The sequence below is a fragment of the Scyliorhinus torazame genome, chromosome 18 (genome assembly GCF_047496885.1).
Source record: "Scyliorhinus torazame isolate Kashiwa2021f chromosome 18, sScyTor2.1, whole genome shotgun sequence".
Taxonomy (NCBI): Eukaryota; Metazoa; Chordata; class Chondrichthyes; order Carcharhiniformes; family Scyliorhinidae; genus Scyliorhinus; species Scyliorhinus torazame.
Window position 1 is genome coordinate 8,589,455 of NC_092724.1, and position 15,804 is coordinate 8,605,258.

A 15,804-nucleotide genomic window follows, 5' to 3' on the forward strand; every position below is an offset into this window, starting at 1 on the left:
AGCATGGTCACACTGCACAATTTCTATTTGGTATTCCTTTTAAAGTTCTTATTCGGACTGCGGCATCGTTTAAAAAAAAACCTGCTCTGGAATCGTGAGGTAAACCGAAACCCAGCAACAAAATGATGTCCACAGGAGATTATCAGGCGTGTAATGCATTAATCATTGCAGAGTGTACAATATAGGCAATTTCCTCCCCGATGGGCCAGTTGATATTTTATTTTTTAAATTCAATTAAAAAGGGAGAAATATCCTCTGAACAGCCTCAGTGGGTGCACACAACAAATGTGCTAAAACAGCTCAGCTGCCCTCCCTGATAAAACATGCGGCACTTTGTCCCGCTTGCAGTCCTACAAGAGGGAGATATCAAAAACGTCACAGCAAACCACACTGATGTTTCAGCGAGCACCGATGATAAATAGGGACCACCTTCATTCTCACCCGGTGCGAAAGAGAACACTGCTCAAGTTTTTAGCATAGTGTAAGTGCAAAACACAGGAGTGTTGTCTAACTGGATAACAGTTTAATGTTGTGGAAATGCTGTCCCTTTGCCAGTTCCCCACTACACCGCCAGATTCAATTGCACGGTAGCATTGTGGATAGCACAGTTGTGTCACAGCTCCAGGGTGCCAGGTTCGATTCCTGGTTGGGTCACTGTCCGTGCGGAGTCTGCACGTTCTCCCCATGTCTGCGTGGGTTTCCTCCGGGTGCTCCGGTTTCCTCCCACAGTCCAATGATGTGCAGGTTAGGTGGATTGGCCACGATAAATTGCCCTTAGTGTCCAATAAAAAAGGTTAAATGGGGGTTACTGGAATAGGGTAGATACGTGGGCTGAGTAGGGTGCTCTTTGTAAGGGCCGGTGCAGGATCGATGGGCCGAATGGCCTCCTTCTGCACCGTAAATTCCATGCACCCTGTACTCTCCAAATTATTTTCATCAATGGCAATTATTTCAAAGAAAGACGCCTCCCATGTGAGAGGGAAAGAGCGGGCGTGACTGTACTTCCCAATATTCCTTTTGCTCTCTCATATCAGATATGATGTGGAGATGCCCGTGCTGGACCGGGGTGGGCACAATAAGTCTCACAACACCAGGTTCAAGTCCAACTTCACCTCATGAAGGAGCGGCGCTCCGAAAGCTTCGTGATTTCAAATAAACCTGGTGGATTTTACCCTGGTGTGTGACTTCTTACGAGCTAGCAAGAGGTAGGGAACCAGACCGACAGCATTTGATAGTCAAGCAACCAGCGAGTGGAGCCTCAGGGGAATGAAATGGAGCAGCTTAGTTGAGAGAGACAGGTGAAGTGGGTCAGCAGTGGCCGAGGGCCATTTTAGAACTGCTATCCCTTAAAGTGACCACACCCTCTTCAATTGGAGTGTTTATTGTGGGGCACAGATTCACAATGGTTACGGAAACCAGCTTTACAATACTATTTCTGGAGAACTATGAATAATGTATTGAAGGGAGAGGTCACAAGGAAGATATCTTCTTCTGCCAGGAAGGGTGAGAGACATTTTACTGTACGCTTCCCAGAGATACAAGCTGTACTCATTTTCCATCAATCACTTGATAATGCCAACTCATCTAAGAGTATTAGGGAGGCATTTTAAAGACGGGAAGCATTTACCAGCTGCATGTACCATACACAATCTCTGAAGGTTCAATCCCCAAGTCTGTACTGCATTAGGTTACCGCAGCCAGAACGTTCTGAGCAGTTCGGAGTATCTCCGGGATGGGAAGGAAAGGGAGGTAGGGGTAGAGGTACAGCCAGGGCTCCCAGTCCCGAGTGGAGCACAATTCCTGATGGAAAATGTGGATATCGAATGAGGGCACGTTAAGGCCTGGTTGTGATGCCTCCTGCAGTTGAATGTTCAAAACATGCTCACTTGGGTGAGATACCAGAGGCACACAGGGCTTATTACAGAATGGTTACTCGCTCCAGCAAGCAGGGGGGGGGGGGGGGGGGGGGGGGAAGAGAGAGAGAGAAAATGGAACTTTACCGCTGGTTTGCATTGCTACAGTTTAGGTCACTCTTGAGCCTTTATCATAATTGTACTGCTTCCCAACCCTCCTGTTGTGTTAACACAGCCATTGAAGTATGAATCAAAGTTAGCTTGCATTATCGCCACGAGCGTTTGTGACGGGTTTAGTGAGTGCGTGCGCTAATGAATGAAGCGGACATACCCTGATGACAGTATTCAGCTCAGGGGCAGTCACCTGCTTTGCACGTTCGATGGCTTGAACCACCTGCTGCTGATGCTGAAATAAAGACAAAGACACAAATATAATCAGAACACAAGGCTGTCAGGGCACCACCTTTCCCATGGAAGAGGTAGCCAGCATTTAACAAAGCGTCAGCCACTCAAAAAGCAGAACTCGAGCTACATCACTGCAGAGTCTTGCAATGGGAATCACTGTTTAACAATCGAGACTGAATTGAGATGTCGTTACCTCCTGAGATAAGAAGGGGATGACTTGAGCACAAATTCCATTCAATCGTTTGACAATTTCAGCCTGTAATGGAAAGAGGAAATATTCAGCTCATTTCAAACACAATTTACGACTGCGTATCAAGTGCTTTTGTTGTGGTGTGTTGCAAAACTCAAATGGCTTTTCGCAATACAAAAACGCTCCCACTTAAGGATGAGACACGACACTGCCAAAGAACAAAGAAATGTACAGCACAGGAACAGGCCCTTCGGCCCTCCAAGCCCGTGCCGACCATGCTGCCCGTCTAAACTAAAATCTTCTACACTTCCGGGGTCCGTATCCCTCTATTCCCATCCTATTCATGTATTTGTCAAGATGCCCCTTTAACGTCACTATCGTCCCTGCTTCCACCACCTCCTCCGGCAGCGAGTTCCAGGCACCCACTACCCTGTGTAAAAAGAAAACGTGCCGCGCACATCTCCTCTAAACCTTGCCCCTCGCACCGTAAACCTATGCACCCTAGTAATTGACCCCTCTACCCTGGGGAAAAGCCTCTGACTATCCACTCTGTCTATGCTCCTCATAATTTTGTAGACCTCTATCAGGTCGCCCCTCAACCTTCTTTGTTCCAGTGAGAACAAACCAAGTTTTTTCAACCTCTCCTCATAGCTAATGCCCTCCCCATACTAGGCAACATCCTGGTAAATCTCTTCTGCACCCTCTCTAAAGCCTCCACATCCTCCTGGTAGTGTGGCGACCAGAATTGACAAGCTTAAAAACAAACTTCCATTAGAACTTCATAAAGTTATCAATTGACAAGATAAGGTAAACATTATGCGGTGGGCGTGAGGAAGAGCTTTTGTACACAGCAAGTGGTAATGGCCAACACACGGCCTACAAGGCGAGTGGAAGCACAGACAAGAGAGTTCAAAAGGAACCTGGATGGGCTCTTGGAGGAAATATACTTGCAGGGCTGAGGGAATGGGGGAGGAATGGGACCGACTGGATTCTCTACCAGGGAATATCGTGCGCCCAACAGGCCACTCTTCAAAACAAAAACAACACCCGCCTGCCACTATCTTCGCAGTGTCGTTGAGCCAGTCTATTTTCAATTCGTCAACGGTGAGGAATTTCCCCCAGATGCATGGACCCATTTGTTAAAAACAAACAGAGGAAAGCTTTTGGGTGAAAAACGTCCAAATATGTTGGTGGTTGGCCTGACTACTTTGGATCATCTTACCCCTGACCTTTCCCAACTGCGGGCAGTTCCAGACTACCGGTGTTGTTGCACAAAACACGATCTCAGGAGTACAACACAACTGAAATCCGAAACACACGCAGGAAGTGACGGAAGCACTCAGCAGGTCTGGCAGCACCCGAGGAGGAAAAAGCAGAATTAATGTTTCCATTCTGACGGGAGGGCACAGGCCTGAAATGTTAGCTCGGTTTCTCACTCCACGGATGCTGCTGGACCTGCTGAGGACTCGCGACATTTTCGGTTTTGATTTTTCAGTAGTTCGGGGCTGCATCCTTCTACACGACTTGCTCCTTAAACCAAGCCCACTTAATGTTTTGCCAATCTGCTTCTTGCGTGCTGCTCTGAATACATCACCAGATTGTTCCCTGTGCTACACCATGGCCCTATAACCAGCCGTGCCTTGCTGCACTGCTGCATGTTTCAAAAAGCTCTCCCCAGAGACACTCCAACTTGCAAAGGACAAAATCTATACAGATAATTGTACCGCAGGGTGCTTTTTCGCAGTCCAAATCGATACAGCACAAAAATTACATCTGGATATTATACTTCACTGAAACCTTGGTGCCAAGACAAAAGATTGTGTGAATTGTAGAGCTGCTGGACAATTACAAATCACAGTTTACCATTTACCATCCTGGACGTTGCATGATGCAATAACTTGAATTTGTATGGCTCCTTTAACGTGGTAAAACAGCAGCGGGCAACCCAAGGCGGGGGAAGGGGGGGGGGGTTGGAGGGGCACACGAGGCCCATCTGGGTTGAGTGCAGCCCACTAAACATTTTGTTGACTGTTGCCAGAGTTACAACATTCTGCTGGTTTTCAATTGTGTAGCGTTTTTGCGACCAGTTTGACTGAAGTGATTCACACGTAAAGCGAGGGGGAGTGAAGCGAGGTGCGTGCTGATTGCTCACAACATTGACTGAGAGCGCCGCGCGCTCCCTCTGCGTCCAAAGTGTAAATATTTATTTTGCCTTGAACACTTGATGGCAGCTCCATTAATATATGAATGAAAGTGGAGCTGAGTCCACAAAAGATCAGCCATGATCTCATTAAATGGCGGAGCAGGCTCGAGGGGCCAGATGGCCTACTCCTGCTCCTAGTTCTTATGTTCTTATGTTCTTATTCAGCATTTTCTAAAACTTTTCAGCATGTATTAAATCTTCTTCAAGGGTCCTGGTCAGTGTACAAGGCCGATTTTACTCATGTGGCCCACTAAGATGGAGGAGAGTCACTCATGCGTCCCACTCTCTAGCCTAGGTTGCCAACCACTGTGGTAAAACGTTGCAAGGGGCTTCAATGGAATGTTATCCAACAAAATCTGACATCAAGCCTCATGAAGTGACATTAGGATTGGTGACTAAAAGCTTGGTCAAAGAGGTAGATTTTAAAGGAACACTTTAAAGGATGGAGAGGTAGGCAGGCATAGAGATTTGTGCGAGGGAATACTACATACAACTGTAGTGGAGTTGTTGACTCATCACAGCAAAGCTTTTTTGATCAAAAGTAATCAACTGCTATTAATTCGTCCACAACTGACGCAGAGATAAGGCAAGGTTTAGCAGGTGACAACTTCAGAGACCATATGCCCCAAATCACCTCATCCACCCAAGTCTACTGCACTCAATCGCATCCAAGGCACACAACATTTCAGCACTGGTGAAGTTTGGGGATGTATGAGAATTTAGGAAGGTAAATAATGCTCACGGGAATTTATCAGGAGATATATTATAATCAGTGCTATAAAAGCAGTTTTAAGGCAGATACACTCCAAACAAAAGCAAATCGATGGCAGTGGTTAGCACTGTTGCCTATGGGTGGCACGGTAACTTCACAATGCCAGGCTCCCAGGTTCAATTCCCAGCTTGGGTCATTGTCTGTGTGGAGTCTGCACGTTCTCCCCGTGTCTGCGTGGGTTTCCTTCGGGGGCTCCGGTTTCCTCCCGCAAGTCCCGAAAGATGTGCTGTTAGGTAACCTGGATATTCTGAATTCTCCCTCTGTGTACCTGAACAGGCGCCGGAATGTGGCGACGAGGGGATTTTCACAGTAACTTCATTCATTGCAGTGTTAATGTTGGTTTAGCACAGTGGGCTAAACAGCTGGCTTGTTATGCAGATAGTTATCGATTGACCTCAACTAGTATTCTTTCCATCCAGCGCAAACCAACTCTAATTATAATAAAAAGTGCAAAACTGTCCCTAAATAGGCCAACGCAAAACACTGCAGCTACTGGAAATCTGGAATAAAAAGAATAGAATAGAACAATCTTTATTGACACAAGTAGGCTTACATTTACACATCAAAGAAGTTAGTGTGAAAAGCCCCTAGTCGCCACACTCCAGCGCCTGTTCGGGTTCACGGAGGGAGAATTCAGAATGTCCAATTCACTGAACAGCACACCTTTCGAGACTCGTGGGAGGAAACCGGAGCACCCGGAGGAAACCCACGCAGACACGGGGAGAACGTGCAGACCTCCGCACAGACAGTGACCCAAGCCAGGAATCGAACCTTGGACCTTGGGAGCTGTGAAGCAATAGTGCTACCCACTGTGCTACTGTGCTGTCCACACGGTAAAGTGCTGGAAAAACCCAGCGGCTGACAGCTTTTGCAGAGACAAAAAAAGGAGTTAACATGGAGTCCAACGTGACTTCTTCAGAACTGAAAGGTAGGCATGCAATGGGGTTTATGCTGTTGAGAAAAGTGGGGGCAGGTAGAGGGGGGAGGAGTCAGATAGAACAAAAAACAAGGTCAATGTTAGGCTAGTGGAGGGGAAAGGTTAAATGACAAAGGTGTCATGGAACAAAAGGCAAAGGGAGTGACAATGGTTGTAATGAAGAATCAAATTATTGGTCTAGAGTGTTAATGGCAGAATAAAGGGACTGAACATGTTAACCCTGCTCTCAACTCCATGACACTCCCAGATTTGCTACGTTTTCCCAGCAATTTTGCTTTTAATCCTAAAAGGCAAATTATTAGTTTGGTGCTGCAGAAAGACAAGGCTTTCAGCAGATGGAGGTTTGTAGGTTTAGTTAGCAGTAAAAAAACAAGGTACTAGAAGCTCCTACTAAAAGCACTTCTTGTTATCATGGCTCCTTATTGGTTTTGCTGGACGACTGCTGCACAATAACGTTTGTGTCCACATTTACAGAAAAAGCACAGGCCATTGCAATGAGTTCCAAATCTCAAAGCATTGCACCCAAGGTTTCAACAACGCAACACGAACAGTGCAAGTGTAACCATTCAGCATTGTGAAGATGGGAGACTTGGAGGAAGCATTCACAGTTGCTGTGACAATGGCCAGCGCACTTTCCAATTTGACAAGCATCTTTTATGTCACAAAGCATTTCGCAATCAATTAATGACTTTTGAAGTACAATCACCAGTGTTACACAGACAAGCACAGGAGCCAACTGTGACGAGTGAGGTCACGATTAGCAGTTAATCCATTTTCCTTTTCTCCTACGGTGTTGGTTGAGGGAGAAATATTGACCAGGGGGAAAGTCAGCGTTATGCAGCGCAAAAACAAAAGGCCCTTCGGTCCCTTGCTTCTATGCCGGCCATCGAGCACCTATCTGTTCTAACCCCATTTCCCAGCACTCGGTCCGTAGCCTTGTGTGCTGTGGTGTTTTTCAGTGCTCACCTAATTGCTTCATAAAGGTTTAAAATAAATATTTAGTGCACAATTCTTCTTTATTCTGATTAAAGGGAAATTTAATGTGGTCATTCCACCTATCTTGCACATCTTTGCAGTGTGAGACCCATGCAGACGCGGGGAGAATGTGCAAACTCCATACGCACAGTGACCGGGGGCCAGGATTGAACGCGGGTTCTCAGCACTGTGAGGTAGCAATGCTAACCATTGCGCCACCGTGCCGCCCTAAATGCTTCTGAAATGTTTTGAGGGTTCCTACCCCTAGCACCCTTTCAGGCAGCGAGTTCCAGTTTCCCACCACCCTCTGGGTCAAAAGGATTCTCCCCAAATTTCCCCTAAACTGCCTGCCCCTTACTTTAAATCTATGCCCCCTGGTTATTGATGCGTCTACAAAGGGGAATAGTTCCTCCCTATCTATGTCAGTAATGAATTCTGTGCACCTCAATCAGATCATCCCGCCCCCTCCCCCACCTTCTTTGCTCTAAAGGAAAACAACCCCAGCCTAACTAGCCTCTCGAGAACTGAAACGCTCCAGCTCAGGGAACATCCTGATGAACCTCTTCTGTACCCTTGTTATGGGCCAGGGTTTAGAGAACCCCAAAGTGTATCATGGAGGTCACCTGACCCACACCTTTTACTAGATTGTGGTATGGGGAGCACACGGCCCACTCTACAGGTGTGGTACAGCAGAAATGGAAAAGTATTTTTAAAAAACAAAACAAGGTTTATTCTATGAACTCAAGTTAACCTTTTTAAAACAAACAGCGAATATCTTAGCAACCATTAATTCCAATGCACCCCCCAAAGACTACAGCACTAAGTAATCTGTATGCTGTCCTTTTAACACCCAGAAGACTGAACAAATCTTTAAACAGAAGCACATCAGGGTTTACATTCAATACTGAAAACATTTATAATTCTGAATTCACCAAATGATTAAGAAATAGTCCTTCATGGCAGAGCTTAGCAGTACAGCTGCGTTGTGACTTCAGCTGTAACACTGAAAAACGAAACCAAAAAGACAGACACACCCAAGCTTTTCTCAAAGTGAAACTAAAAAACAGAACCAGAGCTCAGCCCCACCCACACTGACATCACTGCAGTAACATGAGCAGCCAAACATTTCTTAAAGCGACATTCTCATGACACCCTTCTTATACGGAATGAAAATCGCTTATTGTCACAAGTAGGCTTCAATGAGGTTACTGTGAAAAGCCCCTAGTCGCCACATTCCGGCGCCTGTTCGGGGAGGCTGTTACGGGAATTGAACCGTGCTGCTGGCCTGCCTTGGTCTGCTTGAAAAGCCAGCTATTTAGCACTGTGCTAAACAGCCCTGTGGTGCTTTCTGTGGCGACCAGAACTGCACACAGGGATTCAGTGGATTCAGAAAAGGGGCAGCATGTGGCACAGTGGTTAGCACTGCAGCCTCACAGCACCAGGATCCCGGGTTCAATCCCAATCTCGAGTCACTGGCTGGCAGGAGTCTGCACGATCTCCCCGTGCCTGCGTGGGTTTCCTCCGGGTGCTCCGGTTTCCTCCCACAGTCCAAAGATACAAGCCCTAAGCATACACCCCTGTTTGCTTCACCCGATGCTGGTGTTTATGTAGTTACATTGTGTACCTTTGTTGCCCTATTATGTATTTTCTTTTTATTTTATTTTCATGTACTTAATGATCTGTTTGAGCTGCTCGCAGAAAAATACTTTTCACTCTCTCGGTACACGTGACAATAAACCAATCCAATGCAAGATGGGCAGGTTAGGTGGATTGGCCATGTTAAATTGCCCCTTTGTGTACAAAGATGTGGTCAGTGGCTGGCCATAAATTGGCTGTTGTGGTTAGGAGTCTACATCAGACTCCTATTTATTGACTACAGCTCCGCCTTCAACACTATAATCCCAGCCAAGCTCCTATCAAAGCTCCAAAACCTAGGACTTGGCTCCCCACTCTGCAACTGGATCCTCGATTTTCTGACCAACAGACCACAATCAGTAAGAATGAACAACAACACCTCCTCCATAATAGTCCTCAACACCGGTGCCCCGCAAGGCTGCGTACTTAGCCCCCTACTCTACTCCCTGTACACACACGACTGCGTGGCAAAACTTGGTTCTAACTCCATCTACAGGTTTGCTGACGATACGACCATAGTGGGCCGGATCTCGAATAACGATGAGTCCGAATACAGGAGGGAGATAGAGAACCTAGTGGAGTGGTGTAGCACCAACAATCTCTCCCTCAATGCCAGCAAAACTAAAGAGCTGGTCATTGACTTCAGGAAGCAAAGTACTGTACACACCCCTGTCAGTATCAACTGGGCCGAGGTGGAGATGGTTAGCAGTTTCAAATTCCTAAGGGTGCACATCTCCAAAAATCTGTCCTGGTCCACCCACGTCGACACTACCACCAAGAAAGGACAACAGCACCTATACTTCCTCAGGAAACTAAGGAAATTCTGCATGTCCACATTGACTCTTACCAACTTTTACAGATGCACCATAGAAAGCATCCTATCGGGCTGCATCTCAGCCTGGTATGGCAACTGCTCGGCCCAGGACCGCAAGAAACTTCAAAGAGTCATGAACACCGCCCAGTCCATCACACGAACCTGCCTCCCCATCCATTGACTCCATCTACACCTCCCGCTGCCTGGGGAAAGCGGGCAGCATAATCAAAGATCCCTCCCACCCGGCTTACTCACTCTTCCAACTTCTTCCATCAGGCAGGAGATACAGAAGTCTGAAAACACGCACGAACAGACTCAAAAACAGCTTCTTCCCCACTGTCACCAGACTCCTAAATGACCCTCTTATGGACTGATTTCATTAACACTACACCCTGTATGCTTCATCCGATGCCAGTGCTTATGTAGTTACATTGTATATGTTGTGTTGCCCTATTATGCATTTTCTTTTATTCCCTTTTCTTCTCATGTACTTAATGATCTGTTGAGCTGCTCGCAGAAAAATACTTTTCACTGTACCTCGGTACACGTGACAATAAACAAATCAAAATCAAAAAATCAATATCCTATACTATACCTGCAAATCGCAAATACCCCACTGACTGCGAAGTTCTTTAAAATATTCAGAGATCATGAAAAGTACTCAATACGATTTCTTCTAACATTTGGGGGTGGGGGGGGGGGGGAGGGGGGGTGGCGAGAGAGGGAAGTTCAAAAGTCTAATTTTATTTTTAAATGGACTTCATATTCCCTAAACCTTCTTAAATGAATAAACATTTACTCCAGTACAATCAAACATCAACTTCATTCCAAGTGCATTCTCCATCATCTACATTCATCCCAACTCACTCCGTGAAACACACCATTCCTTGCAACACACAAATTTAAAGCTGCAATGCATTAGAGAGAGCAACAAAAAAATACTGTAAAGATTTTCAATGGAAATTAGTATTCAACGTGAGTGTTTTGGTGCCGGGGCTAAGTGGCACTGGTGTTAGAACATTGCCGTTACCTCTGCGACTTCTGGTGCCAATCCATCAGTCGGGGGCACGTGTTAAAGAGACTAAGTGATGAGAGTTTGGGTGGTCTGGAGTCACCACTCTGGAGAGTTTAGCAAAATTGACAACTATTTGTCTCCGCCACAAACAAGCCTATTGTGCCCCAAAAGGAGTGCAGGTTAATTCTCTCCATTCTGAATTGTACCCAATGCTTGTTCCTTGCCTCATTTCTAAATTGACCCTTTCCTCCCCGTCCTTCCAATGGAATCTCAGAAGGCGTTCGATAATTACTAATTAAGCCTCACACCTTCCACCCACATTTGTACAATATGGGATCCACCATAACAGATATTGAACCACTTAACAGATTTGTTAGGCATGTTTGGAAAAACAAGATCAGCAACCACGCTTCTTTCCCCTCGCTTTCTTTGCCAAACACAGAAGAGTTTTTGTTTTGCTCCCGTGCTCGATTAAAAAAAATAAATTAAATGCCCCAAAACCAGCTGAAAGCAAACATGTGGACTTGTAGGGTTCAAATTAAGCAAAGTGTGCGCAGAGGAAATTTGTGAATTTTAATTGCAAAGTTCTTTCAGAGGTTGTGGGAGTCGCTGGCAGGAGGGGTGGGGTCTGGGATAACACAGGCTGCAACTGGATGCAGCTTTAACCAAAAGATACTCCAGACATTGAAGTTAGTTCAATCTGCTAATAACTGTCACAAGGCAATTGCAAAATAAATGCTTACAAGGGGGGGGGGGGGGGGGGGGAGAAGAGAGAAAGAGACCACCACCCCCCCGCAACACACACATACCCAATATCCCTGAAGGAACCATGTGGAAGGACATAATTCTCCTCCCCTGCATGGAAAATGCCTGAAATTCCAAAGTTTTAATCATGGAATTTAGTTTTTGTGGAAGGAAGGGGTTAATTGTCGGGTTTAATCTCAGGTTAAACCAGGATTGCAAAACGAGGCGGTGTGGGTTTAAATTTTATAAAAGGCGTGTTTAGGACGAAGAGAGTGGATGCAGTTGGAGATTCACAGAACAATGTCATGGCTAACGGTAAGAGTTAATTATGGTGATAGGTTGTGTAGATTAGGCTGGAACTGATGAGGCAAAGTGAGAGAGAAGCTACTTCCTCTGGTGGGGAATCCGGAACAAGGGATTTAACCTTAAAAATAGAGCTAGCTCATTGAGTGAAATCAAAAGCACTTATTCAAACAAGGGGCAGTAAAAATCTTAATCCACCGCGGCCCCTCCCGAAAGAGCTGTTGAGACTGGTAATTAATAGAAATTAACAGAGATTGCTGTATTTTTGTTCGGCAAGCTATTCAGGATTACAAAACCAAGGTAGGTGAACGGAGAGAAGATACAATTTAGCCTTGATCTGACAAAATGGACTCGTGCAGATGGCCAGCTCTGCTTTATACACAATGGTCCAATACCATTAATTTGGTCCGTTGACAGAACCCTTCCTCTACAACCTAGAAGGACAAGTCATGGGACCCTCACCAGCCTGACTCGGAAATGTATCGCCATCTCTACACTGTCGCTGGGTCAAAATCCTGGAACTCTCTCCCTAACAGCACTGGGGGTGCACCTGCACCTCTGGGACTGGAGCTGTTCAAAGTGGTGGCTCATCATCACCTTCTCGAGGGCGATTAACGATAAAAGAAAATGCTGGCCTCGCCCACGACCGGTGAACATAATTTTTTTTAAAGAATTCAGCAAAGTATTTGGCACGGGTTTCAGAATGGAGGCGGCAAATTGTTTCGAGGACGGATGAAAGAATGATTCAAATTCAGAATGGCGTGATTAATGCACCCAGCTTTTGCAGCAGTCACCAATCTCTCCTCCCACCCCTTTAATAATGTCCTCGGGATGATACCTTTGAGAGATGCGGGGTGTATGCAGCTCGGCCTGTTTGGCCATCATCGTCTCAAGGGCAACACAACAATGAAACGTTGCTCAACCACACGCGGCCATACATACAAAACGGACGGCGAGCGGATTGGAGAGTCGGAGGGCCGAGACCAGACCCCTCCGACTCCCCAGCACCACCCCAATCCCCCCAAGCACAATCTTAGCCGAGCAACATCTACCCCAATCCCCCCAAGCACAATCTTAGCCGAGCAACATCTCCTTGAACGGCGCATCAATCTGGCAGCATCAACTCACTGGCACTTTGTGAGAACAGTGTAATTGGAAAAACAATATAGAGATCAAGTTTGAAACAGGGCTGCAGCACTCCAAGGGTTAGTCTTTTTTCCACCGAGCTGTCAGCTCATACCAGAGTAAGAAGAACAAAGAGCAGAGATTACAGGCAGATTAAGAGATCTGAATAATGGCCTGAAGACAGTTATTTGCTGAAGCGTCTTAATTTTATTTAGATACTTGGAAACTGGACCGATCTGACCACCGTTGCTATGACAATGGGAGCAGAGACCGCAAATTGCTTTGCTAATCGCACCACTTATTTTCCAGACAGGCACTGAATTGCTGCTGTAGCCAGGACATCAGGGTCTGATTGAATTAGCAGTTCCCTCAGTGATAATATGCTTTACTAAATCTCATTGATCTTCCAAGGTAGGCAGTAAGGATGTAATGATTACAGCCTTCTTGTAAACGATTAATCACGAGCGGTGATAGACTAGCATGAACATTTGGTGGTGCCTTCGACCTCCAATATAAATGTGCGCAAACTTTATTTCTCTCCTTCAAAACCCTCCTCTCCCCACGCAAAAAAATGCAGCTGGTTTTATTTTCGGCATCGCTTGCGGTGTTAAGTTTCATTTCTTTAAAAAGAGACGACTGAACATTAGCACTGGGGCAGTCATTGCCCACACTGCCTGTTTTATTGCATGACAGGTACAATCTCGCCACCCCACCCCACTCCCACACCCCCCCAAAACACACCTGCCCCCCACCCCCCAAAACACACCTGCCCCCCACCCCCCAAAACACACCTGCCCCCCACCCCCCAAAACACACCTGCCCCCACCCCCCAAAACACACCTGCCCCCACCCCCCAAAACACACCTGCCCCCACCCCCCAAAACACACCTGCCCCCACCCCCCAAAACACACCTGCCCCCACCCCCCAAAACACGCCTGCCCCCACCCCCCAAAACACGCCTGCCCCCACCCCCCAAAACACGCCTGCCCCCACCCCCCAAAACACGCCTGCCCCCACCCCCCAAAACACGCCTGCCCCCACCCCCCAAAACACGCCTGCCCCCACCCCCCAAAACACGCCTGCCCCCACCCCCCAAAACACACCTGCCCCCACCCCCCAAAACACACCTGCCCCCACCCCCCAAAACACACCTGCCCCCACCCCCCAAAACACACCTGCCCCCACCCCCCAAAACACAAACACGTGCGTGCGCGACCCCCTCCCCAAAACACACGTGCGTGACCCCATCCCCAAAACACACGTGCGTGACCCCCTCCCCAAAACACACGTGCGCGACCCCCTCCCCAAAACACACGTGCGACCCCCTCCCCAAAACACATGCACGACCCCCTCCCCAAAACACATGCACGACCCCCTCCCCAAAACACAGCACTGTCTTATTAAGGGGCTCAGGGGTTATGGGGAGAAGGCAGGAGAATGGGGATGAGAAAAAAAATCAGACATGATTGAATGGCGGAGCAGTCTCGATGGGCTGAGTGGCCCAATTCTGCTCCTATGACTTATGGTCTCATGGCAGCACAAGGGCGCATTGTACCAGTGGTTAGCACTGTTGCTTCACAGCGCCCCAGGTTCGATTCCTGGCTTGGGTCACTGTCTGTGCGGAGTCTGCACGTTCTCCCCGTGCCTGTGTGGGTTTCCTCCCGGTGCTCCGGGTTTCCTCCCACAAGTCCCGAAAGACGTGCTGTTAGGCGAATTGGACATTCTGAATTCTCCCTTTGTGTACCCGAACAGGCGCCGGAGTGTGGCGACTAGGGGATTTTCACAGTAACTTCATTGCAGTGTTGATGTAAGCCTACTTGTGGCAATAATAAAGATTCTTGTAAAAACACGCGTCCCCGAAATGCAAGCACACGCGTCCTCAAAACGCGAACACATGCGCCCCCCCCCCCCCACCAAAACCCCCTAAAACACAAACACACGTGTCCCCAAAACCCACCCCCAGCCCACTCGTGCCAGGGTATCGCATCACATTGTAGTCAGGGCCCATTGACCCTGCTGTAGACTAAACAGCGGTTTACTTTGCAACCGTAATAATTCACTGGACGTGGAATGATTTCAGGTATTTTCTATTAACGGAAATACTTCCTCTAATGGTTCTTGATCCTGCTCCAACAAACCTCCTGCAACACTACTGACTTCACCTATCGACATATCCTTTTGTCACTTGTGCACCAACTAACTTCCCTTTAAATCGAGAGGTGTTGATACGAACTGAAGGGTCTTGCTGTAGCCCTGGGTGACCCAGCGTGGCCCGAGAAGTTCCTTGCTTCATTTCAGTCTCGACTATTTGCAGCGCTAATCAGACAAGCGCCTGGAGGTATACAGGAAGCATCACTGAAGTGGGCTGCACTGCACTGACCTCAGCTCATTTGTTTTGATCTCTCTCGACTGGTTTCTGCTTTCAATAGTGTTTGAGAGCACAGGTCCATCACCAAGCCGCTTTATTGTTCCTCAGTGGAATCGCTTTTTTCCTGCACCGAGTTCTTGGAATTGCAGACGGATGGAGCAGAGCAAGTGCGGAGCAAAAAAAAAAAATGACAGAGGAGAAACCTCCCACCCAATGAGTCAGCCATGGCACAGTTGGGTAACACTTTTGCCTCCAAGTCCCACTCCAGAACTGGACACAAAAATCTAGAGCTGCAATAGGTGCCAGTGCAATTCGGAGGGAGTACCTTTCAGGCAAGTTGTTAAATCGGGGCCCCAAGTGACATCGGAAAATGCTGCCAGCATTTGTTGCAGTGGATCATCCCTGAAACAGCAGTGACATAAATGGCCAGTTAATCCAAGTTGGCTCATGGTTTCTGGCTCTTC

At 47.3% G+C, this 15,804-nt stretch overlaps 1 protein-coding gene across 2 annotated transcripts in view; it reads right to left on the bottom strand.

Moving 5' to 3' along the window:
- The window catches only part of LOC140394924 (TLE family member 5-like), a 134,580-nt gene that overhangs the window by 9,131 nt on the left and 109,645 nt on the right, over nt 1–15,804 (bottom strand). For both annotated transcript variants that reach the window (XM_072482117.1, XM_072482115.1), the window contains exons 5-6: nt 2,452–2,514; nt 2,185–2,259 (exon numbers count right to left, since the gene is read on the bottom strand). In XM_072482117.1, coding sequence (XP_072338218.1) covers nt 2,185–2,259; nt 2,452–2,514 — 138 coding nt within the window. The remainder of the gene's footprint in view (nt 1–2,184; nt 2,260–2,451; nt 2,515–15,804) is intronic.